Genomic DNA, 26334 nt, shown 5'->3' on the forward strand with positions numbered 1-26334 from the left:
ATTACCGCTAAGTATTTATTTAAGCTCAGTTTTTAAAACCTTAGGATGTAACTACAGCCCAGCCCATGCAGCAGTATATGAATGACTAACCTCGTATTGTGGATGGATTATCTCAGTTGTTCTCCTGGCTGAAGTTTGGTCCTTTTACAGCATCCTGCCATGCGATTACATTTGTTCCTGACCACCGAGAACACTCATGTTAACTTTTATTGAGTGGAAAAAAAGTTAGCTTGTTTATATTATGCTAACATAGCTGTGTCGCTAGCGGTCACGTAGCACATCATTATATACCAGCTAGCCAAACTTCAGTAACCCTACAAACGTTACTGCTGTGTAGTTTTCTGTCTTCATTTATGTTGGAAGTAGTGATGGGTCGTTCGCGAACGAAATAGCTCTTACAGCCGGCTCTTTGACGTGAACGACGCGAGCCGGATCCTTATCGCGAGCCGTCACGTGGGTTTTTTTTTTCTTTCTCTCACCCTCTCTCTCTCTCTCTTGCACTTTTTTTCCGCTTCACTCTGCACGGGAGCCTTGTGCTTTACGCTGGGCAGAGGGGGGAGGGGCGGTAGTTACACTCAGTAGCACAGGAACAGAGCCAGAGGGAGAGAGAGAGAGAGAAAGAGAGCCAGGGACAACAACGTCACATTAGAAAGGTATCCGGTTGTTCAGTCAGATGACGTTGCTGGTATTTCCGGGTCTAAGTGCTCCTCAAGAAACAACGATGGCGGAGCCAGTGACTTGGTTCACGATTACCTCCTTCTTTAGCAAAGTACCAATTAGGGTTAAAAAGGGTCTTAATTCCTTCAACTCTAGTAAAGTGGTCAGTGTAACTGTTCTCCCAGGCAGAATTATAAAGGGAAGTGTCCAGGCATCCATGAAAAAGAAGATTTACAATGTTGAGGTGAGCTAGGAGTAAGCTAGCTAGCCGACGATTAAACATGAGATATTCTGTATTCTGATGTATTTCATAAAGCACACACACGTACAGCAATGCTATAACAGTGGAAGTAAACGAAGATGAAAATCTACATAACATGGAGGTTTTGGAGAGTTAGTAATGTTAGCCTAGTACCAGTTATATTAGCCTAGTTAACCTAGTACCAGTACACAGAGCAGCGCTGCAAGTGTTTGTTAGAATGTTTAGGGTAAGCATTAACTTTCTTTCAATGTAGGTGCATGTTGAGGGTCAGTCAGTCAGGTTCAGCTCCTGTGAGTGCCCGATTGGCAATGATAAGTGCCATCATATGGCGGCATTGTTGATTTGGGTGGAGAAGAATGTGTCTCGCACTGACGTGGAATGTGTGTGGAAGAGGGTAAAATCATGCAAAGCAGAAGAAATTACTGCCAAGAGAGTGTCTGTGATGACACCCTCAACAACACAAGGTCAGTTATTTATTTAAAATTTGCTCTTTGAATTAATTATAATAATTATTTTCTTAACTTTTTAAAAAGCATTGTGTTTTATATGCTATAATTATTATTTATTCAGATTACTAAAAGCATTTTTTTTTCAGCTGGAATCGAAAGACCTGTCTCCCAGGAGGACAAGGAATGGGCAGTGGCATCCCTATCGAAATTGCAACGTTTTACTGGGATGGGCTGGATTTTGAGTCCTGAATGCTCCCAGGTACTTTGATATTTACTTTAACATGTGGTATAAATTGTACATGTATGTAAACTCTTGTAAACTACATACAGCAGACTGTTTGCTTCCACTGTCCCCACTTTATTTTTTACATGTATTTTATATACTCTGTACCTGACTTTGTCTATTCTGTGGTCAAAATTGCTTGGTTCCATTAAAACCTTTAAAATCCTTTTGCTTTAAATCTAGGCTAAACCAGCCAAGACATTTGATGAAGTGCTGAGGAACCTGGGATTTCCCCAAGCAGAAGACAAGGCTCGTTATCTCTTGGCATCACTGGCTGTGTCTGACGAAGAGAAGAAACAGATCGAGGAAGCAACAGTTGGGCAAACGAAGAATGCATTGTGGTAAGAAAGTGCTTTGAAATTAATTCTGTTAAGTGTTAAGTAGGAAATTTTAGTTAACTGTGTCTCTTATTTTGTGTTTCTTTATAAAAGGTCAGCATATCGCAAGAAGAGAATCACAGCCAGCAACTTCGGTTTGGTCCTGAGTGCAGTCCAGCAGCGCTCATACCCCCCTTCCTTATTTAAGACTCTGCTTGGACAGTACAACCTGACAGAAGGATCTAAAGTAAGTTGTTAGTAAAAAGGGTCTGTGCATCTAAGAATTCCTTTATGACTAAGTTGTATTTTCATCCCCAAAGGCATGTGATTGGGGGATCCTTCATGAGCCAAAGGCCAAGCAGTTGTACACTGACTGTACTGGTGCAGCTATCAAGGAGAGGGGACTGTTTTTATCTAACAGTGGCCTGCTTGGTGGTTCTCCAGATGGGACTGTCTCTAATGAGTGCATCATTGAGGTGAAATGCCCATGGTCAGCCAGAGCCAAAACTGTATTGGAGGCTGAAAGTAAGGACTTTTTCCTACAGCTGGATGAGGCAAGTGGTTTCCTGGTATTAAAAAAGAATCACAACTACTGGCATCAGATCCAGGGCAACCTCTATCTCACAGGGGCGAAAAGCTGTCACTTTATTGTTTGGACTCCATGTGACTTTTTCATCTTGCATGTGGATAGAGAACAAACTTGGGCTGTTAACATTGAAGCATTGGAAACGTTCTACCGGGAAGTTTTTTTTACCCCATATTTTATCGCAGCTTTGAATTCATATCAGCATGAGTAATTTATCAGTCCAAATGTTTATAGTTAATTTTAAAACTATTTGTAAATATTTGTAAATTGTACATTTTTTGTCATTGTAACTTTGTAAATATATTCAGATAAATTTTTAAATTATATTAATTTTAGATTTGAAAAAATAAAATGTTTTGGACAAACTGTTCCTGAAAATAAAGAGTAACACATGTATCTGGTATTCTTCATTTTAATTGAAAATGCATAGCAAGAAAACTAGGCAGTAATCAGGAAGCTGGAATGGAATGAAAAATGTAACAAGCCATTGATAAAAACAGTAAAACATTATACGAATCACAAATGAGACCATTCTCAATTTGAAACTATGCAACTAAGTTGTTTTTATGTTGTAACATCCTGAGTATACACACAAAACAATCCAGAACACTTAGGAGTTATAAATAATAAAAGTAAACTTATTCAACAGTTGTGTTTTCTGGTCCACAAGTAGTTAGAAAATGACACAATGTACTTTTACCTCTGAACTCTCACAGGTATAATTTATTCAATTTCACGGAGAATAGGTGTTTGTAAATTTGTAAGACACACACATGCTTTCAAGATCTTATTAATATTTTTTTTTTTAACTGATATGGGATGTGATGCAAAATTGAGAAAACTTTCAGTCTTTGAATGGAACGCTCTACATGTATTCTTGCACAGGAAATCTTCCTGTTGTTGTTCACTTCCTCCTGTGTGAATTGTCCGTTGGTGAGGAAGGACGGAATATTCAGTGAGACCCCTTCTGGTAGGATGTCCCGAATTGTGAAGCCCTTATCTGCAATGACCATGTCACCTGGTTGTAGATGTTGCAGTACTCCACAGTCAGCTGTTATGGCCTTATCTGAGGCACTTCCACCGTACAAGTTGCTTACAAAGGTTATTACACCATTAGGAGTAGGGCTGGGCGATATGGCCTAAAATCAATATCACGATAAATTGAGCAGTTAACCTCGATAACGATAAATGGACGATAACCACCCCAAGTGCCAAAAAAAACAAACTTTTTTTTTTTTCATTTGATGGGGCTGTGGCAGGCAGCATAGTTCCTCCAGTTATTTTGATAATATTATTCCCCCTAGACCTATTCATTGCAATTATATTATTACCACTTTAAAGGACTGTAAAATGTCACTGAAAATAAATGAAGACAATAGTAGTAAGTACTTTTAGTGGTTAAGATTTATTAACTGAACAAAATAAAAAGTGTAGGATACAATATGTAACCATGCTCTCCAAAAAATGTGTATCCCTTGTAAACAAAATAGTTTAATAATAAATATGTTTCACATTGGCTATTCACAAAGTAAACAATGATTGTGCAAATGTAATGCCATCATGGACAAAGGCCTATCTCTGCTAAGGCCTTGAGGTACTATAACCTGTAAACAAATAATGTCACAAACACAAATGTCAATTGAACACAGAAAAAACTATAATAAATACTAAGCACTGCCATGTGACTAGTGAAAACTATAAACTCTTAAACAAAAACTTGTGCTGCAGGTGGTGGAAGAGGTTGGTTGTGTTACCTTGACTTGACGCAACAGTCTTTTTGCAGAGTTTACATTTAACAATTGTTTGATCAATATAATCCTTGTTGAATCCAAAATGTTGCCAAACGATTGACGATGCATTTTTTTTGTTAACAAGCGTCTCCTCTTCCTCCTCCACCAGCTCTACCTCCGTCGCTGCTGCTTCAACATTTAAATCGTCCTCCATTTGTTCACCCGTGTCTCGTCTTGTTATGCTGGGCTTACACTGTGCGATTTTTGGCCCATTTTGAGCCGATTTTTGAGTCGTGCGACCGTTTTGGCGAGCGGCACGATTTTGGCCTTCATCGTGCGTCATGCATCGTATAGTATACGTGGGGTAACGAGAAGCGATTGACACCTCACGACGAGCTCCCAATCATCAATCGCTTGGTCGCGAGGATTCACGACCGTCGTGAGGGTGTCACCGCAGTTTGTCACACTGCGCACGCGCAAACACAAATGTCAGCGAAAAAGACGACGCAACACGACAGTGCAGCGTGTGATCTGGACACAAGCGACGGAGGCACAACTTGTAGAACTTTGGAAAGCTCATCCGAGGCTTTTCGATGTGGCCTCACAAAATGATCGCGACCACAACAACCGTGAAAATAGTTGGATCTACACTGCTGCTCAATCACAGCTGCTTGATCAATGTTTTTCATTAGCAATTTAGCAAAGTTGATGGTGGTGGTGTGCGTGTCTGTGTGAGTGAAAGACAGAGAGGGAGAGCGAGCGACAGAATTTCTGTTATAACCTTCATTTTATGGACACACAGTGTGAGCACTCAGGTCGCATCAGAGCATCGGGCCGTATAGTGTGAGACCCTGCATCGTGACCTATGAACTTCTAACCCCTGCGAGTCAATCGTACAGTTTGAGCAGGAGCTGAATCGCGCGACTGAAAAAATCGCACAGTGTCTGTCCAGCATAACAGGTAGTAGAGTCATGTGACTCCACCCCGTCAAGTCTGTAACGTAGCACAGCGTCTTAAAGGGACATGAACATCGCCGACCTGCACATGCCTTTTCTTTTTTTTAAAATACCGAATTTACCGACATGGGCAAAATGACGTCGATGAGAGTCATAAATTTCGGTAACGATAAATTTTTGATATATCGCCCAGCCCTAATTAGGAGCCACACCAATTAGAGCCTTTAGTGTGGTCCGTCCTTTGTACTGGCTGTACAAATGACTTTGTGTGTCAAGTCTCTCTGTGTTACAAACAGAAACTTCCGTGCAGTCAAGCACAATCCTGCAGTTAGGAAATGGTTGGAAGCAATCTGGCAGCGATGTTTGATTCTTGGCTCTCGAGGGAATGTTGTTTTCCAGCATGCCAACATACAAAATGTCATACAGTGCACTAACAATTGTTGTAAAAATATTAGTTACTGTGCCTCTGCTGCAGTTAAACCTTGTTGAAAGGTCTTCATGAATAAAATTAAGTTTGAGCTTGATCAGGGTTAGAAATAACTGGTCAATTAGGGGCATCATTTGGACAGTCCAATCAGAATGATAGTTAAGATCAAATCTGGAAAGAAGCGCTTCTAAAAACAGGACAGAAGCAGCATTGGGCAATCCAGTATAGTACTGGACCCTTTCAGGATTGTCAGATATTTGACTGAATGAGAAAGTCTGCTTCTCTACTTGTTTTTTAAGTTTTTCATTCTCTATTCTTAGCATGTCATTCTAAATCTCTAGCACCAGAAGACTTTGGGAAGAACTTGTGGAACTTGCAGTAGCTGTCTGTGTATCTGCATTGTTGGAATGATGTAGCTCATCTGATCTTTCACTCTGATTTTCACCAATAGCTGGAACCTGCTCTTTTTTCTAACAGGGTTGTGGTCATCTGGGAACTGAAAAGACTTCCCGTCGTTCCATGCAAATCTTGTTGGCCCCGCAGCTTTTCCTTGAGGGAAGTGCCAACTGCAGACTCTTGAGTTGCAGTTTGGGGTGAAGTTTTCACGTCTGTGGAAGTGTTTAAAAAGGCAGAGAGAAATTTCAGATCATACGCTAGCCCTCCATTAGTTATGATTAATAGAAAAAAAAAATAGAGATAAATAATAGAGAGAAGCTTCTTTCATCCAGATGAGAGAAGCTTCAAGAAACTTAAAACTTAAAGAAGTCCAGATGCTTTTCTTACACATCGTTGTACTAATTTGCTTTTAAGCTTACCAGAAAGATAAGTACTGGCAACCTTTGCTTGCTATTTGTTGGTTAGGTCTTTATTTTGGTAATTAACTGGCACATAGGCTGGGGATTGTAATGTATTTTCTTACATAGACATCGCTTTTTGGACGTAATTTTTATTCCTCTGAGGGTCGAAAGGTAACTAAGGTTCATATATATAGCGAAGTGACCCTTAGCTCTCAATCTTTGCTTGGAGAAATAAAAATGACTTCAAAAATGCAACAACGTCTTTGTATAAAAAAAAAACACAATAAAATCCATTGTCTATATAAGTACAATTACTCGTAAAAGCCAGTTTGTCTTTTAGTAGCAGGTTTTAATTGTTCATCACTAGCTATATTAGCTAACTAAAGTAAGAGCCCACTAGCTCTTATCTTACAAATTTATTCATTCACTTACGACTTGTAACATACCTTATCAACTTCAGCCACTTCCTCTTCTCTCTCTTTTCACAAGGAAACCGGTAAAATGACAGATTAGACTGTTGTTTTGAGCCAGATTGGTTAAAACAACCAGGAACACAGCATTGTGTCATATTGAACACAGGAGCGTTTAGACCCGGAAGTAGGATTCGTCGGATTCGTCGCGTCATCACCATCCACAACTATTTTCGGTTGCCGATGATAAAGGATTCAGAAAGTTTATTCATGCAGGCCCATATTACAGAGAATATGCATGTTCTTTTTGTTTTCATATTATAATTTATATTTAATTGTGTTGTGGTTTGCAGTGTTTTGTGTTGTTTTCACTTTAAATTTGTAAAAGGAAAAAGCTGAAAATTTAAATAGTTAAAAGTTGAAATGTGAATAGTTGATTTTTGTATTATATGATTTATTTATTACATTTTATGTGGAGTGAATAAATAAAAGTATATTTACAGTGGCCCCTACAGACAAAGCACATACAAACTTCAAATCACGTACGAACTCTGAAGCATGTACAAACTTCAAATCACGTACGAACTCTGAAGCATGTACAAACTACAAAACACGTAAAAACACGTACAAACTCTGAAGCACATAAAAACTCCGAAGCACATAAAAACTCAAAACACGTACAAATGACAACAGAAGTGCTCCAGGATGCTGGGCGCAGTGTTGAGCTTTTGTTATCTTGTGGCTACACAAGCCAGCAAGTACCAACGACCGGATTTGGTGTGTGGTAGTATAAATGAACTTTTTTTTTTAATTATTTGAATATATATGAGTGCCTGTGTATAAATACACAAACAACACACATATGCTTTCAATTGTGTAATTTAAGTGATCTAGTAGCTCTGCTTTGGAAGTTCAGTTCATGCTAGAAATGTGTTTTGGAGTTTGTACGTGTTTTGACTCTAGGGGCCACCGCATATATTTATATATAAACATATATAAATAAAACCACTTTTTTTTTTTACGTTAGTAATTCCTTTTGTGCATAATTTTATATTATTGTTAATAATAAATGAAATAAAGCAACAAAACAACCTGAAGAGCCGGTTCGGAGCCGAAAGAGCCGGCTCTTTTTAGTGAGCCGAACCGAAAGAGCCGGATCTCTAAAAAGAGCCAGAAATCCCATCACTAGTTGGAAGTGATAACAGAGCTGTACCCCGCAGTCAGGACATGCTATATTGTATTTAGATAGAAGCTAGCGAGCTAACTTCCTGCTAACTTCTAACTCCGTTAAATGTCATAAATTCCATTTTCATGGATGCCTGGATGTTAAACTCAATTGTTACACCTGGTAGAGCAGAATGTTGCATCTTCAAAAAATAAAAATGAAATGACTGAGCCTCACACAGGAATATTGCTGCTACTTGTTTACTGAACCTTCTCTTAGCCACATGTTCATAACATCAGTGTCCGTTCACTGCCTCCTGCAGGACGCTCTCTTCTTCCACTTTCTTACAGAACCGATACTGCCTCTCCTGGCATTACCAGTGTAACAACACTATGTCCTTTATCACACTCATTCTATCTATGAATAACATAAGCTTGTATCTATGAATAATAAATGTTTTTCCATACCAATATATTTATATAACAAATATTTTTTTACGATACCACAAAAAATATTTTCCATTCACCCAAACAAATTTGAAAAGAGCCTTTTTCATATTAATTTCATATTAATTTCCAATGCAAAAAGAAATATGTTCAAAGCTTCAAGTTTAAAAGGAAATAATTTTATTTAACACTGTCCAGTTGGAGATTTGCTATATTGAATAGTATTGAACTGTAAGTCTGAAATAGGTCAGTTTTAAGGGGCATTAACTCAGGACAAAATAACTTATTTGCTTTCTGTGTCAGACTCACAAAGTGATCATCACCACAGGGATGTGTGCATGAGTTAATGCTGTAGAGGAGACAATGATCAGGAAGAGAACTGCTGCCACAGCTGCTCCTTAAATACCTGGTCTTGATGAAGGGGAATGACAAATGTGATGGAAAATGTGTGTTTCACCTCCTCTAACCTCTGTGTACTATTGATATGTATTTGTAACTTTCTTGTACAAAGTTGTAGTTGTTTTTCAGTCTTCATAAACTCTAACTAAGCTTTGCTCAAGGCCACGACACACTTCATTACCAAACTGGTGCCCAATGATGGTGAGAATTTCACTCCCAACCACTGATGAGACAAGACTGCATCCACGCGATGGATATACAAGAGCTGCTATAATTGAGCATTTTTGTCAATGCTGGTACAAACCCTGTTGATCCCTTTGCAAAGGTTTGAATTTTCTTTCAATAAATTTTAGGAAATCGTTTTCATTTCGACGCTTCCATTATTTTTCCACAACAACAAACAGGAGCAAGCCTGTGAACATCGGTCTGAACAAAAACAATACAAAGATATTATTAGTAGCTAACATATTGGACTTTAGGCTACTGATTAGGATAGCCCTGAGCTCCTCGGGAGTGTGACTCTCTCGAGGTGTTATTGAACTTCCATCAGAGCTCAGTGGAGCTGCTGGACTGAATTCCCGTTCATTAAGTGAATGCAGGCTGTCCCTGGGTGTTTCCATAAAGGCTGTCAGGTTCTGATCAGCCACCCTCGGTCCACTGCACCTGGATTCTGAGTGACAATTGAAAATCTGGTCACAGATTTGTTTCTGTTGGTCTGAAACAGGTTTGGAAATATTTTTAATTCGAGAAACAATGGCATTCTTTCTCAGCATCTTTTTAATGTCTTCTTCAGTTGTCTGACAATTGGAGACAATCAGATTGAAGGAAAAAAACTTGAGCTGAGTTGTTTAAAAATTATGTTACAAAAATGATTTACAATTTTACTGTAGTAAACTAAACCACATTACACCGTCACACATCTCTTCCTGGATCCTGTTTTTTTAAATGACAAAAGTATTTTAACTTTACGGTATAACAACAGTCAGCATGAAAACATAAAAATGATGGGCTGTCTTCATATTTAGTTATTGTTACATTAAAACAGCCTCACCTGTTTTTACTTTTAGCACAAGTAGCATTTTATAGATGGAGGTGCTTTAACAACTCTGCGTCTGTTCTGTTGGGTAGTTCAGTCTACAGTCCCATTAATCATGTATATTAATCACATGTGCATGAAAAATAATTCTATATCAAACTAAAAGCAGTAGAAAAACCTGTAAAGCTTACACATGCTTGTAAATTAAGAAGTCGGATAAATGTTTTTGAGTACTGAATGAATCAGTTTGAGTATGAGTACAAACGTATTAAATATGTGGAAAGCTAACCCAGGAAACAGCTGACCTACTAAAGCCTGTTTAAAGGTGTTTTATGTAGCATCATGTGACCTTAGCACTGATCCTGTTGTGGTTGATCAGGTTTACTTCTAACATATGAACCAATGAAGAAGTTGAAGTTGTACTGGGGAAATGTAAACTGACTGTTACAGTGTCGTGTAAGTTTCCACTTCCCCCTACACTGTGGGTCAATCTACCTCTGGATTTGTTGAGGTAAATCTGGAGTGTTTCCTTCCCTTTTTTCCTCACTTGTTCATCACATTCACTTCTGACACACAGTTACAAATACACCCGAGTCATTGAATTTTTCCATTAAGCTGTGTGATAAAAGGGACCCTGAATTGCCACCAGAGCATCAGCAGTATTCTCAGGTGCAGCTGAGATGGTGGTGATGTTGAACCAGTTCTGCCTTATGTGTGGGACCCACATTTGTACCTTTTCTTCCTTCCGTAGTAATCTAATGCCTTTCTGAGTTATTTATACTGACTTGAAACGCAATATTTAGCCTCATGTCTGTTGATAAAATATGATATTAATATGAAATCTTAAAACTGACATGAAAGATGTATTTGAATGAATCATCTCTGTGAAAGATAAAGGAACAGACGCCCTGCTGCTATGTGCACAACACGGACAGGAGGAACAAATTATTTTGTATTTTTATTTTTTTGTATTTGGCTTAATCCTGAAGTATAAATGGTATGGGAATAAAATATCTTAATATTGACCGAACTGCTTTGTTGTTGTTTCAGTTAATCTCAGTCAGCCTGCACCCTTATAAACTTGGCTGTTTATTGCTTTGAAACCCTCTATGCATGATAAGGTCAGTGGCTTTATTGCTTCCTTTGGCCAACTTCTTGTCCCAGCAGGGTATCTGACGAACAGCAGGGTGTAGATGTTGTCCTGGATCTTGTCCACCCCATTTGGCTGACTCCTCAGAAGTCGCCTTACTCTCTGCAGGTGTTTGGTGTTTAGTTTTCTGTCTTCACTTATGCTGGAAGTGATAACAGAGCTGTACGTTTTAATTTGTTTCCAAAACCCCGCAGTCAGGACATGCTATATTGTATTTAGATAGAAGCTAGCGAGCTAACTCCCTGCTAACTTTTAACTCCGTTAAATGTCATAAATTCCGTTTTCATGGATGCCTGGATGTTAAACTCAATTGTTACACCTGGTAGAGCAGAACGCTGATCATTTTATTAAAGATGAAAGACTTTAGACAGTTTTTCAACTCTCAGTAATGCCATAGTGATCGTTTGATATATGGACCTGCAGCGGAGTTTAGGTCCAGACACGGCTAGTGACGTCAGACTGAACAACCAGATAGCTGTCCTCAATGTTTGAAATGGTTACTTTCTGGTAATGCAATCAGACTACAATTCTCCGGTAGGAATGACAGTCCAGTGTCATTGCTGGTTGCTGCATTCAACAACAGAAGCTTGGCATGTTGTAACATCTATAAGGATGATTTGTTTGTCAGTCCAGGCATGATTTAGGTGATCCAAATGCAATTACCTGAACAAAGTCTTTAATGTTGTCCTAACTTCTTTTAAGTATAGTAGCAGTGGATGTGGGTTGGAGTTGCAATGACCTTCAACCTGCAGGTGACCACACCATTTGTGACGGAGAACTCATCTCCATTTGTCATGCAAGGAAACAATCATATTCTTTAAAGCACAGTTATATATTTGCTCTACTTAAAAAAATAAATAAATAAATAAAAAGTCTGCTCTCGCAGAACAGAAAAGATTGACAGGGGAAGTTTATTTCTGCTGCTTGTATCCGTGATCTCATTCTTTCAATCTTTAAATCAAGCTTATGACCATAGGTGAAGATAAGGACGTAGCTCAGACAGTAAATTGAGATCTTTGCTTTTACACTCAGCTCTGTCTTCACTTCAAACTGGGAGTTTAAGATCTTCTGAACCAGGGCCTCTGTCAGATGTCTCCAGCTCAGCTCCTCTCCTCACCTGAGTGTCCAGACCATACAGCCGCAGATCCTCAAGCTGTTTGAGGTCAGTATCTCTCAACCCAAGACACTAACTCAGGCTCCCTCCCCAGTGTCCCGAGAGGTGACATTTCATGTCCCACTCATCAGCCACTGATAGCTCTGACCACTGTCCGACAAACAAGAATGTCATGAAGGGCTTTGCAAATGTAGCTAATAACTTTTCAACAGTCCCGCCAGGCACACGACCTGGCCACCCGTGTATCCGGCAGGGAAAGTACCTCCAGGACACTCAGGCCCACCCGAGCCCAGGCTTCTCGTTGAGAAGAGGGTGTCAATTGCATTCAGGGAACAGATGATGATCAAATTCATTATTGATGAGATAGCAGAGTAAAGTTACAGCAAATGGAAAGTGCTCTGTACAAAACCTGGAGCTGTACTCAACTACAATACTTTAAACTTTTTTTTCAAAAGGCATCAACAGCACAGACACAGTGGATATCATTCACAGAACAATGTTTTCAACCAGGATGTAAACATTTTTATTTCTGCTGTTAGGTTGTTATAATTGGACATTTTCACATGTTTTAAATGAGACAAAATGTTCACACTTCAGATGTTTTGTTAAATCCAATTGTTTATTTGATTGGTTGATTTAGTTTTTCATGGGTAAGATGTTATAATACCCTGGTTCACTCAGTGATTACGCCGTCTCCTAAAAATCTTCTTTAATTCAGTTCAATTCAATCCAACAGTATTTACATACAAATGAACTGAATTGAACTGAACTAAAGAAAAAACCCAACAATCCCCTATGAGCAAGCACTTGGTGACAGTGGGGAGGAAAAACTACCTTTCAAAAGGTAGAAACCTCCGGCAGAACCAGGCTCAGGGAGGGGTGGCCATCTGCCGTGACCGGTTGGGGGGTGTAGCCGATGACAAAGTTATACACAACTCAATATTAAAGCAAATATGCTTTTAAATGGTTGTTTTGGCACTGGAAGTGACTGATAATATTTAGTTGTATATTACTGTGATTTTATAGGAGACGGAGTGGAAGTCACTTAGGTGAATAGTCTCCAAAACCAGTTGCGCTTCTTTTTCTTTTTTGGTTTTTCTTTTGGCACTTGGTCATCTCGGGCCTCTGGACTTTCTGGTTTGGTAGCGCTGGCCTCCTCTTTTTCTGGCTGTTTCTCCTGGAGTGTCTCGTTTCGGGCTGGAGAATTTTCAGGATTGGCAACGTTGGACTGGTCTTCTTGCTTTTTTATTGTCTCTTGCAGAGACAGCAAAAACTCCTGAAGTGTGATCTTTTCTTCCTCTGTTTGCCCGAGTTGGTTGGGGATTGTTGTGTTCTCCAGGTTTTGCTCCACGATTTCCTGGTGGGAAGCTTTGGTTTTCTCCAGCTTTTCTTTTAAGTTTTGCGCCTTCAAATCATTTTTTTCACAAAGAGCCTCACTGGTGCTGAGTTTGTCTTTCAGCTCAGTGAGCTCACAGTTGACTCTTTGTTCCTGATCTTTGCGCTTTGCAACTTCCTCTTCAAGATTCTTTTGAGTTTTGAGGAGCTGCTCACGGAGTTGTTCGATCTCTTCTTGCTGTTTTTTGCACTGGACCTCCAACTCAGCTTCCCGAACAGTTTTTACGTATGTAGAGTCTGTGTGTGGAGCTTCTGCAGTTTGTGTTGAAGCATCCACACTCAGCTCTGCAGCTGTGACAGCTGTGTTGCTGTCTTCAACAGGAGGCTCACTCACCTCACGGGTTACGTTCTCCTCGGGTGTCTTTCTACGAGCCTCTTCGAGCTGTTTTTGGAGCTCAAGGATGGTTTTTTGAGCGTTTTGTCTACAGCACTGTAGGTGCAGGCGAACCCAATCATTCTGAGTTTTAGCTGCAGCAGCTTTGTGGTTTGCAGCTGTCATTTTATAAAGATTGGTTTTGCACATGTGCTGAGCCTCCTGCAGGTGGAATCTCAGCGCACCCAGTTCATCAGTCTCATTGTATGGACGACTGCCATCATTTGGTGTTAAGTGAGGCTGTGGCTGAGGTGGCCCAGGTGGTTTTATGGTCAGGATGGGGCTGATGTGGCACAGGCCCTCGTTTTGGCAAAAACTGTGGATTTTGCCAATGTTGCCCAGGCCCATTATTGGGTTTAAAGTGGGCATTGGGCTGATGTGGCACAGGCCCTCGTTTTGGCAAAAACTGTGGATTTTGCCAATGTTGCCCAGGCCCATTATTGGGTTTAAAGTGGGCATTGGGCTGATGTGGCACAGGCCCTCGATTGGGTCCAGGGTTTCTGGCTCTGGGGTTTGGGTTTGCACTTTTCTGCATCTTCTTCTTGTTTGCACCCTTTGGTTTGGCAGCATCAGATGGAGTCCCCTCATTTGGTGTCTTGTTTTTCCCTCTTGGGTTTGGGTTTTGCTGCTTAGGGCGAACAGCGGCCGATGAGGTCCCTTCCTGGGGATCAAGGTTTTGCTGCATATGTTGCATTTTTCTTGTCTTTTGTCTTACAATGTCGAATGATATTTTCTCTATTCGATCGGGGTTTGGGTTTGTTTCATACACTTAACGTGTCAAATCTTTGACTAAAGGTTGGCTCGTGGTGTGTTCCTATACAGTTGCACAGTTCTGAGACATACTGAGAGCATGCTGATGTCCTACTTAATGTTATTGCTCAATTTCCCTTTGATCCTTTGATCTGGAGTGTCATGTCAGGGAGTGCAAATGGAGTGTGATGTCATCCACTTAGAATGCAAAATGTGATTTCATCAACTTAGCAGAGAGTCTTGCTTTTCTTTGAAATAGAATTCTACCAAACTTAAATAAAAGTCTTTAACTTTGTACAAGATGGTAAATTCCCAATCGAAAGGCCAAATCTACCTGAGAACTTCAGGAGAAGATTACACAAATAGCTCAGAAGCTTCAATAAATGCTTCAGGATCAACATGTTTTCTATATATACCTTTAGGATGTTTTATCTTCAAAAAATAAAAATGAAATGACTGAGCCTCACACAGGAATATTGCTGCTACTTGTTTACTGAACCTTCTCTTAGCCACATGTTCATAACATCAGTGTCTGTTCACTGCCTCCTGCAGGACGCTCTCTTCTTCCACTTTCTTACAGAACCGATACTGCCTCTCCTGGCATTACCAGTGTAACAACACACTATGTCCTTTATCACAGCAGTCCCCAACACCCAGACCTCGGACCGGTATCGGTCCGTGAGTCGTTTGGCACCGGGCTGCGAGAGTTGAGGCTCAGGTGTGAAATGTATAGTTTTCAGGGTTTTTATCGGTTTTCAGCGTTATTTTGTTATCGTTTTTATCATTTACTTGGTTTTCCTTGGTCTTTTCATGTGTGTTATGAATAAATTTTCTTTTTTTCGGTACCGGTACTAGTTTTATTTTGTTGTATTTATCCGTGACACCTTAAAGGCCGGTCCGTGAAAATATTGTCAGGCATAAATCGGTCTGTGGCGCAAAAAAGGTTGGGGACCGCTGCTTTATCACACTCATTCTATCTGTCTGTTTCTTCAGATGAATAACATGAGCTTGTATCTATGTATCTGTATCTATGAATAATAAACGTTATGCATACCAATATATTTATATAACAAATATTTTTTTACGATACCACAAAAAATATTTTCCACTCACCCAAACAAATTTGAAAAGAGCCTTTTTCATATTAATTTCTGTCCCAATGCAAAAAGAAATATGTTCAAAGCTTCAAGTTTAAAAGGAAATAATTTTATTTAACACTGTCCAGTTGGAGATTTGCTATATTGTATAGTATTGAACTGTAAGTCTGAAATAGGTCAGTTTTAAGGGGCATTAACTCAGGACAAAATAACTTATTTGCTTTCTGTGTCAGACTCACAAAGTGATCATCACCACAGGGATGTGTGCATGAGTTAATGCTGAAGAGGAGACAATGATCAGGAAGAGAACTGCTGCCACAGCTGCTCCTTAAATACCTGGTCTTGATGAAGGGGAATGACAAATGTGATGGAAAATGTGTGTTTCACCTCCTCTAACCTCTGTGTACTATTGATATGTATTTGTAACTTTCTTGTACAAAGTTGTAGTTGTTTTTCAGTCTTCATAAACTCTAACTAAGCTTTGCTCAAGGCCATGACACACTTCATTACCAAACTGGTGCCTACATGATGGTGAGAATTTCACTCCCAACCACTGATGAGACAAGACTGCATCCACGCGACGGATATACAAGAGCTGCTATAATTGAGCATTTTTGTCAATGGTGGTACAAACCCTGTTGATCCATTTTCCCCCTATTTTTCCACAACAACAAACAGGAGCAAGCCTGTGAACATTGGTCTGAACAGAATCATATTTATCATTTTTAGCATGATAACCTGTCACAGCCATGTATAGCTGAAAAGAAAACTTTCAGTGAGACCAGAACTACAGCATGTTTTCCGATTTGTAATGATACATATATTTCAGTGTAACTATAACATGACCTGTAAAATTCACATATATCAATTTATCAGGAAAACAATTCCAGATCACAATAAAGATCACAAAAAAACATGGAATCTATATAGTATTTATATTTATATAAGGTAAGGTAAAATAAAATAAAATGAATAAATGTTGTAAAAAGCAAAATACTTTCCTCTAAGTTAGCGCAGCGTAATATTACACCAAGTTTTAAGTATGAATATCATGAATTTAGATATAAATACACTGCTTTAGTAAATATGTTTCCCCACTGAACAGGAGGACTAAAGTGTGTTTTAAATCCTCCTTCAAAAACCATGTTTCATGTGTAATTCACAGAACAGATTTCTTATAAAATTAGATTTTTTTTACAGTGTACAACCTGAAGAGGTCACCAGAAACTCAACCAACCTAATCAGAAGAAAAAACGTTGTTGACAGCTGTTACAATGAATGATGTGTGCATAGTGTGATACACTTCACTGAGCCGTATTGTGTCACTCCCTCTCTCTCTCTCTCTCTGGCATTATCTGCTATATTTATTAGTAGACTAGAAGTAGACTACATTTATTACTTTTAGCTCTCTTCTGGCAGTGAGTGTAATTACAAAAACACATTTGAAGGTTCTTGATGAGTATGAATCCAGCAAGTAGAGCTACACAAATTAGATTTGATCCTTCCTCTAAAGTCTCTTTTTCTACCACAAGACACAAGGTGTGTCTGTGTCCTTATTTAACAACATACGAAAACCCCACAATAAATATATCTATCACAAACTCAATTATGTGATTTTAAGTCATATTAAGTATTGTTGTTCAAAATGCTTTTCATTGTATGCTTATTATCCTAATAGTTGTCTCATAAGCAACAACTTTAGTGTTATTACTATATAAGTCACTAACAGGAAATGCACTGCCGCAGGCCCAGAGGACTGTGGGCCCCCCACCCCCCGGAAGGGGCCCAACCAAGCCACAGGCACCAGGCATCTTCCCAGAGAGGTGGAGTCTAAGACCCGACCTGACATATAGACACAGACGAACAGGCACACACAGACACAAACATGCATTCCCACCCTCATGCACACATATACAAATACTCCACCCAATGTGGAGACAGACACAAAAAGACACTGTACACACAATCACACTCCCCAAACATACTCTATACCCCAGGTCCAGGCACAACCAGCACCAGAGGGGGAAACTACACCAGGAGATGTTACCCTTTTCCCTGGGGTGGAGACAAGAAGACCGCTCCCGCAGTAGCAGGGAAGCCCCGCATCCCAGACTCCAATCAGACAGCCAACTCCTCCTCAAAGCCGCTACACCCCGATGGCTCACAGAGAATGGGGGTGTGTGAAGAAAATTGAGCCACAGGCAGCCAGAAGGGGACAGAGGGGGAGTGCCTCCCCTGCACTTCAGTGACACAGCTGCACCCCAAGCCCTGCATGTGTGGGTGGTTGTGGTGGAGCAGAGTGAAATGGAAGCTGATTGGCTTAGAGAGGGTGGGTAAGAAGACGATGACTGGACAAGAGTAATGATGCCAGTATTGAGTTTGACAAGATGGGCTAGTGGCAGTGAACTAAAGAACAGATGAGTCATTGCAGATTACTGATTACTTTTTGAACTTACACATATGCTTAAGTTTTATGTTTATAAAAACTTTATTCTTAAGTTGGTGGGACCAGAGAAGCCCATCCTGTCAGTGTAAAGAAGTTTAACTACATTTACACTGCAAATCAGTTTTTCACATAAAGTTGTTCTACTGCAGTAAGTGAAAAAAAAAATGTTTCCCCACTGAGCAGGAGGACTAAAGTGTGTTGTAAATCCATCCATCCATTCGCTACCGCTTATCCTTTTCAGGGTCGCGGGGGGCGCTGGAGCCTATCCCAGCTGTCATGGGTGATGTCGTTGCCCCAACTTTTTCAATATAAGTTAAAGTAATAGTGTGGTAAGTTGTAACATACATTATTGTTACAACTAACCCAGACTGTTACTGTTACAACTGACCCAGACTCCTATAGCCATAAACTAGCTAACATTACAGCCAACGGCTAAAACATTAGCACTAAAGACCTACACAGAATATATCCCCATAGACATACAAATAACATAATTTAAGTTTGAGTTTAGCTGCAAAGCAGATAATGCTATTACAAATTGAAATAAAGTAGAAAAACTTACTTTTTGGCATACAAATTACTTTTTTTCGTGTTTCGTGCTTCGTGTTTCGTGCAAACCCTCATCCCTGAACGATTACCGGCCAGTTGCACTGACCTCGGTAGTAATGAAGGTGTTTGAGAGGCTGCTGAAGAACATCATCTCCTCCTCCATCCCAGACACCACAGATCCGCTGCAGTTCGCCTACAGATCCAACAGATCCACAGAGGATGCCATCGCCCACGTCCTACACACCACTCTCAGCCACGTGGACAAGAAACAGGGTAACTATGTGCGAATGCTGTTTGTTGATTACAGTTCAGCGTTTAACACAATAGTGCCCTGCAGACTGTTCACAAAGCTCAGGGATCCGGGACTTAACAGCCGTCTGTGTGCATGGGTGTTGGACTTCCTCACTGGCAGAACTCAGGTGGTGAGGGTGGGCAGGTGCTTCTCCAACAGCATCACCATCAACACAGGAGCACCTCAGGGATGTGTCCTCTCGCCACTGCTCTACTCCCTCTACACTTCAGACTGTGTGGCCACCCACGGCTCCAACACCATTGTGAAGTTTGCTGACGACACAGTGGTGTTGGGTGCCATCTCCAACAACGATGAGGCGGCCTACATGGATGAAGTGAAGAATCTGGCATCGTGGTGCCAGGACAACCACCTCCAGCTGAACGTCAGCAAGACCAAGGAGCTGGTGGGGGACTTCAAAAGGGGTCAGCACAGAGACTACAAGCCCATTATCATCAATGGAGCTCCAGTGGAGAGGGTGCAGTCCTTCAAGTATCTTGGTGTCCACATCTCCTCAGACCTGACATGGGCTGCCCACATTCAGGTCCAGACCAAAAAGGCTAGGCAGCGCCTGTATCACCTACGACAACTGAGGAAGTTCAGGGTCTCTCCAAAGATCCTCAGGATTTTCTATACAGGCGCTGTGGAGAGCATCCTCACACAGAACATGACATCGTGGTTTGGGAACAGCTGTGTGAAGGACCAAAAAGCTCTCCAGAGAGTGATCCGTACAGCAGAACGCTGCTGCAGGATTGCTCTCCCCCCGCTTCAGGACACCTACACCAGGAGATGCCGGACTAGAGCAGCGCAGATACTGAAGGACCCGTCCCATCCTGGCAACAAACTGTTCCAACTTCTGCAATCTGGTAGAAGGTTCCGCATCTTCCGGGCAAGGACAGAGAGACTCAAGAGGAGCTTCTATCCCCAAGCCATCCGTGCCCTAAACACACACACCCGCCCTCTCACATCATCTATAATTGACTGAGACAGGACTCTCTTCCAGACACTCTAAACCAAGGCACAATGTACATTTCAATTCCTTTAATTTTAAATATGTTTATATTGTCTATCCCGTAAAATAGTCAGATGTCTATTCATATTAATGTACAGAATTCACCTGCTTGCTGCTACTACTGCACATTCACCCAGTGTATATACTATATGTATGTATATATATATATATAATGTTCTTCCTCTACACCCCCCCCCAATTTTTGCACATGTCGAGGAGCGTGTCAGGCTACATTTCACTGTGTGTTATACTTGTATAACTATGCATGTGACAAATAAAGAACCTTGAACCTTGAAATTGTCTGTGTTTGACAAAATGTGCTGATTTTTCACATGTGATAGCAGAGCTGAATTGGGCATGCACAGGATGAGTCACATCATTTGAAACTTAGCCCTGATTGGAGAAATTGGAAGAGTTACAACTGACCCATGTTACAACTATCCCCGGTCTCCCCTACCTAAAAAAAATACTCACCAGCATGAAAATTCTGTTATGCTTCTATTACGTGTTGTTAGTTCAGCCCTTATGTCATTTTCAGAGGGATGCTTTGTGTTGTTGGTTAAAAAGATGTGACTCGTGTGAGTGTGTCTGCAGACAGACTGCATTCAGCATTAAAAGCAACACTTCCTCATATGTCTTTCCCACAAAGCAGAGCCCTCTAGTGGAGAATCGATGCACTGACATCATATTGAATGTTCCTTAGAATTTGTTTTCTTCTTTGCTGCATTTTTTCTTTTTATTGTTTAGTTTTTACAAAGTACACATAGGAAATTATTAAATGTAATGTAATTAAACGTAATTATATTTTCATCAATACCTGTCAGTGTAACAGTGGGAACAGAGACATGTGGTTTAGTTGTTATTTTGTGGTTTAGAAAAAAAACCCCAACACTTGACAGAAGTTAAACCTGCAGACGTGATGACTTTGATGTTTTATGTTGCGTCAGAAACAGAGTTAATAATTTTACAGTCAAAGCTGCAGAGCACCCAGAAAGTAAAACAAACCAAAGCTCACAGAGTAATATCATTAGCATGTCTCCTATTTTCATTAGACCTCTTTAAAGTGAAGCTGAAGTATTTCTATATTTCTGTTAATTACTTTCCTGTGTTGTCTGTTTTAGTACAATGTGTGAAACCCACTGACAGACACACCAGCTGTGGTGTCTCTGCTGTGACACTGAAGTTATTTCAGACACAAACTCTCCGCAAAATGTTCCTTTAAATCACCATGGTAACAAACTCTTCTTTAGTGAGCAGGCAGTGTCTCCATGGTGGAGTAGAGATCAGCTGTGTGGTTCTGACTGAAGTGCAGTCTCCTGTAGTGATGATCATCCTGCTCTGCTGACTGAGCTGAGATACTTTCAGGGTTCATCTGAGGAGACGAGACAGTAATTATACATTTATATTAAACTAAATCTTTAGCTCACTCTCCTTTCAGAGCATTATAAACATCACTTTGTAGAGCTCAACTGATAAATGTCTGTGTTAAACATGTGGTAAACAAGCCTTTTAGTGGTCGTTTCAGGGAATTATTTCCAAGTTTATTAACATAAATTATACTACATGGCTTTTTGATGTAGTTCAAATCAGAGTGAAATCTGTGTACAGTCAGGGCTAAACTTCACGTCTGTTCAATGTCCAAAAATAATATGTAAGCCTGATATCAGCCTAATGATTGTCGATGTATGGCATTTGTAGTATCTCAAAATATAATAGTAGTGTGTCCCTGTCACATGATGTTCATGGTGTAACTGTATATAATCTAATAAAAACTCTATAAAAGAAAATCTTCAGGTAGAGTTTGTGAGAAAACTGAAAAAGCTGAAGACTTTTTGGATTATTTCAGGTGAAGACAAACACGACAGATGAGATGTTTTTGTTTGAATCCAGTTCTGTACCTGCTCTTTGTTGTCTGATGTTCTTCTTGGAGACTGTCTGGAAGTCCTCTTTGATCTAGTTAAAAAAAGATGACTGACTATGTGAAATATAAGACAAAAACAAAAACAATTTCCTTATTTGATCCACTGAATCTGGAAAGGAGCTCACAGCCCTCTATATTCAAAACACAAAGTAATGAACTCTATAATCCACTTGGATCTTATTCAGGTTATTATAAAGCCCAGTCTGTAATAATCTACAGTTTTGTAACAATATAGCCCTCGTTTACAGTGTAATTAATGTTTCAGACATACTCAGGTTTGTAGTGGATATGATGTTGTTCTCGGGGCTGAGATGGAGGAATCGTGGAGTAGAGAGAATCTGTTTCATTCTTGTAGACGTGGAGTCTTTGGTAGTTCAGGTCCTGCTCTCCTCGATGGGCTGCGATGTCGTCATACTGGGGACCAAAGTTTAAATGATAACAAAGAAACAGAGAAGTTACATTTTCAGTGATGATGATGATTGTTGTTATTTTTACAATAATGAATACATTATTGCAGATCCTTCAACTAAGAGCTCAGCTGGATGGTAGAATTAGCCCAAAGTAGTAGATTCAAACTTATATTCATAGATCTTCTATATGAGTTAAACTATGTGAGTGAGTCTGTTTAAATAATTTGCTCTGACATTTAAAAAAAAAAAACTATCATGAAGCTTTTAAAAAACTGACTGGTCTATTATTTGTTGCTGTGGAGTACAGGACCTTAAAACATGTGGTACATAACATTTCTGTGTCAGCAGAAGAAAAACTAAAAGAAGACAAAAAACTAAGAAAGAACAATGATCTGATTAAATAATGAATAAGAAACGTATCATCTCTTAAAAAATGACTTGTATGAAAAAGTATAGAATGACACTGATGTTTTGTGTTGTACTAAAACTGTACTTTATTTTTATCACCTCCAAATCATCCAAATCTTCATTTCTTGAAGGTTGGTGAGAGTTCTTCTTTCTTCTGGTTTATGAAAAATAGTGAATACAAACATGAACAGGTGGTGTCTGGTTAGTGTGTAAATTCTAGATGAAACCTAAGAGATTTGACAGAGGAAACAGTGTTTATCCTCACCTGATCCACCAGCAGACAGTGAGAAGTATTAAAACCAGCAGAGCTGCAGAAACTCCTGCAGCTGCTGGTGTCCATGTTCCTGTGATACTTTGGACAGTGAGAGTCTTTGGAGCAGAGCTGATATCTTTGTTGGTTTTCACAGCACAGGAGTAGCTTCCTGCATCCTCCCTGCTGACTGGGTCTAGGATCAGATGTTTGTTCTGGTTCTCTCTCGGGGTCAGAGGTCGACTGTTCAAGTACCAAATGTAGTTTGTGTTGTCAGTCAGAGGACAGCTGGTGCTGCAGGTCAGTGTAACTCTCTGACCCTCTGTCACCACTGCAGAAGGACTCATCTTCACTCTCAGCTCTGAAAAACACTCAGACTGGTCAGTAAATGTAAGAGTTATTTCTTATAAACAGCAGGTTGGTTTTTAGGCATCAATGTTACAAAGTGACTGAGAACATTTTTTTTCTTTTTACAAATATTAGAACTGTATTAAATTTAAGGAAAAAAATGTACAATTTAGTAAAGATTTTAACCCAAAATGAACCTACTGACAGTAAATGTTCAAACGGCCAGAAATGTAAAAATATTACTGTACTGTACGTGTGACAGCTTTTACATTACTGGAGAACATCTTTAGTAGGAAACCCGAGAGAATTGAGCCATAATCAATAGATTTATGAACTGGAATTCATGCTGTGTTGGACTGAAACCTGGAAGAGGTTTGGTGATTTTGTGCTGAGTCTCTGCTTCTCCTCATTGATGCTCTCTGTCCTTCAAAGCAACACAAGACTACATTTAAAGTCTAAAGTTGTGGACATTTTCTTTTTGACTCTTTCAGTAACAGTAAAGGTGAAAACTTGTGTATAAATATTATATCTCTCAAATCGTTCTCACAGATTGTTCTAGTCCTTATGCTAACACATACCTGGGATCTATTTTCACCACTAAAGTAACAAGTGCAAACATAGGTGAGCAGAGCTTCTGTTAATTGCCATTAATAGCTAATAATTGCAGCTAACTCTGGAGTTGCTCGTGGATTTCATCATCAAGCTGAAACGTTGTAGTCATGCAGCTGTAGGCTGTTAGAGCTGGCTGAGTCTCCCCACTACCAGCTTAGATTAGTTTCTGTTAGCTTATTTGAGTAACACACAGGACTAACTGGGATCTAAACAATGAACAGTGAGTCAAACAAGCTGTAATTACCTGTGACAATCAGAGTAACTCCAGGAAAATCAAACTCTTTCACTTCTTCATTTTCTGTTGTGATGGTGAACCTGTATTCTGCTGAGTCATCTCTCTTCAGCTTCTTTAATCTGAGGATGTGTTGGTTCTTCATGCTGTCATCATACTCCACATGATCTGCATCCTCAGTCAGGTTCCTCCTGACGTCCTCCTCAGCATTTCTCTTGACTTTATACCAACATTTAGACTGTATCTGCTCGTAGTCAGGATGTGAGTATTTACTGGAGATGTTGACTGAAGATCCTTCCAGAGCACAGATTCTGCTGTGGACATAATTCAACGCCCAGCAGAAATCACTGAAACCTGAAATATCAATGAAACAGAGAAGAGATATTTTAACTTAATTAGTCAAATCAGTTTATTTCTATCACACATTTAAACACAACAACAAGTAAAAAGCACTTTAAAGTATACTTAGAATAAAAACAACCAAATAATTAATAAAAGCAATAATGAAATAATAACATTAAATATATATAAAAGAAGAAAGAAATACACTGGGCAAAATGACAGACTGAGTTACTCTTGGCTGAGACTGAAAAAGCTGAGCAGAAGTCAGGAGATGAATACTGTTAGTATCATAGATGAGCAGATCTGAAGAGGAAGACGAGTCCAGAGTTTTGGATCTGCAGCTGAGAATTGTGATGTGATCACCAACGTTTTAAAACTGATCCTGAACTTTACAGGAAACCAGTGTGATGATTAGTCATAATTGCAAGAAGTGGTGGTAATACTTTCTAAGTGGAGAGACAATAAGTTTACTCACAGACGTCAGCAGAGCGCACATCCTCAAGACCTTTTACAGCACAAGACAAACTGTCATGATTAGAGATGGAAACTAGAATCTGTTTTCCCTCCTGCACTGTAGGCTTTCTGGTCTCATACCACACAAAGGAAATCAGAGGCTCAGTCAGAAAACAGCTGCTGTTACAGGTCAGTCTGATGTGACCTCTGTGTTCAGCAGGAGTCCTCTGGACATGAATTTCTGTTGGGAGATGATGAACACATTTTCCACCAGTTCATCTCTGTCATGTCAAATAAATTAAGAAATAAAAATGAAGTTTCAAAGTGCAGTTTGTCCAGAACTTCACCTCTGGGATATGTGATGGAGCAGGACTCGTCCACTGATGTCTGCTGAGAAGAACACATTCTCCCTTTAGCATAGGTCACACTGAAGCAGGTCTCTGTGATGGAACCTGAGAAAAACCAACAACTTTCAGTAAATTCATTAGAGTCTGAAGAGTAAAGTGTTTGTGTTTAACATCTCATAACATGATGAGGAGGCGTCCATCATGACTCACCCACAGAGACTTCAGGGGCTCTGAGATGCTCGTAGCCTTTGACAGCACAGGAGTATGTGACTGCTTCCTCACTGCTGAGCAGCTCTTGGTACCAGGGAGACCAGTCCTCATAGAGAAACTCTCTGTTCTTGTACCAGATGTAGGCTGCAGGCTTTTCAGTCAGAGGACAGCTGCTGCTGCACATCAGTGTTACTGTCTGTCCCTCTGTGGCAGGAATCACCTTTACCTGCAGCTCTGAGAGGTCACATGACCAACATGAATACACTGATCATTCATAAACTCATTCATTTGTGATGCATTTGTAAAAAGAACTGTACCTGTAACATGGAAATTAATTCCACTTTGTTGGCACTTTGATCTGTCAGCAGTTTTAATGCAGCAGTAAAAATTTCCATCTCTCTCTGTCAGATTATTGATTGTTAGAGTGAAATTACTCTCTGCTGACATGCTGTACTTTACATGTGTTTCCTCTACTGAGAACTTTATCTTGGAGACAGTATCGTGTCCAGTGTACCAGCCATTTCTTGCAGTGGGATGTTGATGTGAGCAGGGCAGATTCACTGATGAACCTTTCAAGGCACAGATGCTGTTTGCTTTTCCCTGAACACCTTTAACACAACATGTGATTAGAAAACATGGTGAACATTTATGCTAACTTTCTTTTCTGTGCTAATCTGTGATGACAGCATGTTACTGTGAAGGATCA

General features: G+C 39.9%; 2 protein-coding genes and 1 pseudogene across 3 annotated transcripts; 1 reads left to right on the top strand and 2 right to left on the bottom strand.

The window, feature by feature from the left end:
* The first annotated feature begins 1560 nt into the window (after nt 1-1560).
* On the top strand, nt 1561-2765 carry LOC146572165 (uncharacterized). Its single transcript, XM_085278471.1, has 4 exons — nt 1561-1627; nt 1835-1992; nt 2083-2215; nt 2289-2765. Exons 1-4 carry the CDS (start codon nt 1595-1597, stop codon nt 2763-2765), a joined length of 801 nt encoding a protein of 266 aa, XP_085134597.1. The 5' UTR covers nt 1561-1594.
* A 304-nt stretch (nt 2766-3069) lies between these two features.
* LOC146572166 (uncharacterized) lies at nt 3070-7089 on the bottom strand (annotated as a pseudogene). The gene is made up of 4 exons (XR_014892874.1): nt 6911-7089; nt 6126-6275; nt 5451-6093; nt 3070-3693 (listed from the first exon to the last, which is right to left on the bottom strand). The product of XR_014892874.1 is annotated as an uncharacterized LOC146572166 (transcript).
* Nucleotides 7090-20817: 13728 nt separating this feature from the next.
* Nucleotides 20818-26009, bottom strand: LOC146572167 (uncharacterized). Its single transcript, XM_085278606.1, has 10 exons — nt 25946-26009; nt 25629-25862; nt 25419-25523; nt 25094-25312; nt 24289-24630; nt 23100-23445; nt 22934-22988; nt 22288-22430; nt 21994-22048; nt 20818-21467 (listed from the first exon to the last, which is right to left on the bottom strand). Exons 2-10 carry the CDS (start codon nt 25810-25812, stop codon nt 21342-21344), a joined length of 1575 nt encoding a protein of 524 aa, XP_085134732.1. The 5' UTR covers nt 25813-25862; nt 25946-26009; the 3' UTR covers nt 20818-21341.
* Between the last annotated feature and the right edge of the window lie 325 nt (nt 26010-26334).

This window comes from Mchenga conophoros, linkage group LG6 (genome assembly GCF_057382185.1).
Source record: "Mchenga conophoros isolate Kocher_MC1m ecotype Shallow Benthic linkage group LG6, M_conophoros_male_GT1.1, whole genome shotgun sequence".
Taxonomy (NCBI): domain Eukaryota; kingdom Metazoa; phylum Chordata; class Actinopteri; order Cichliformes; family Cichlidae; genus Mchenga; species Mchenga conophoros.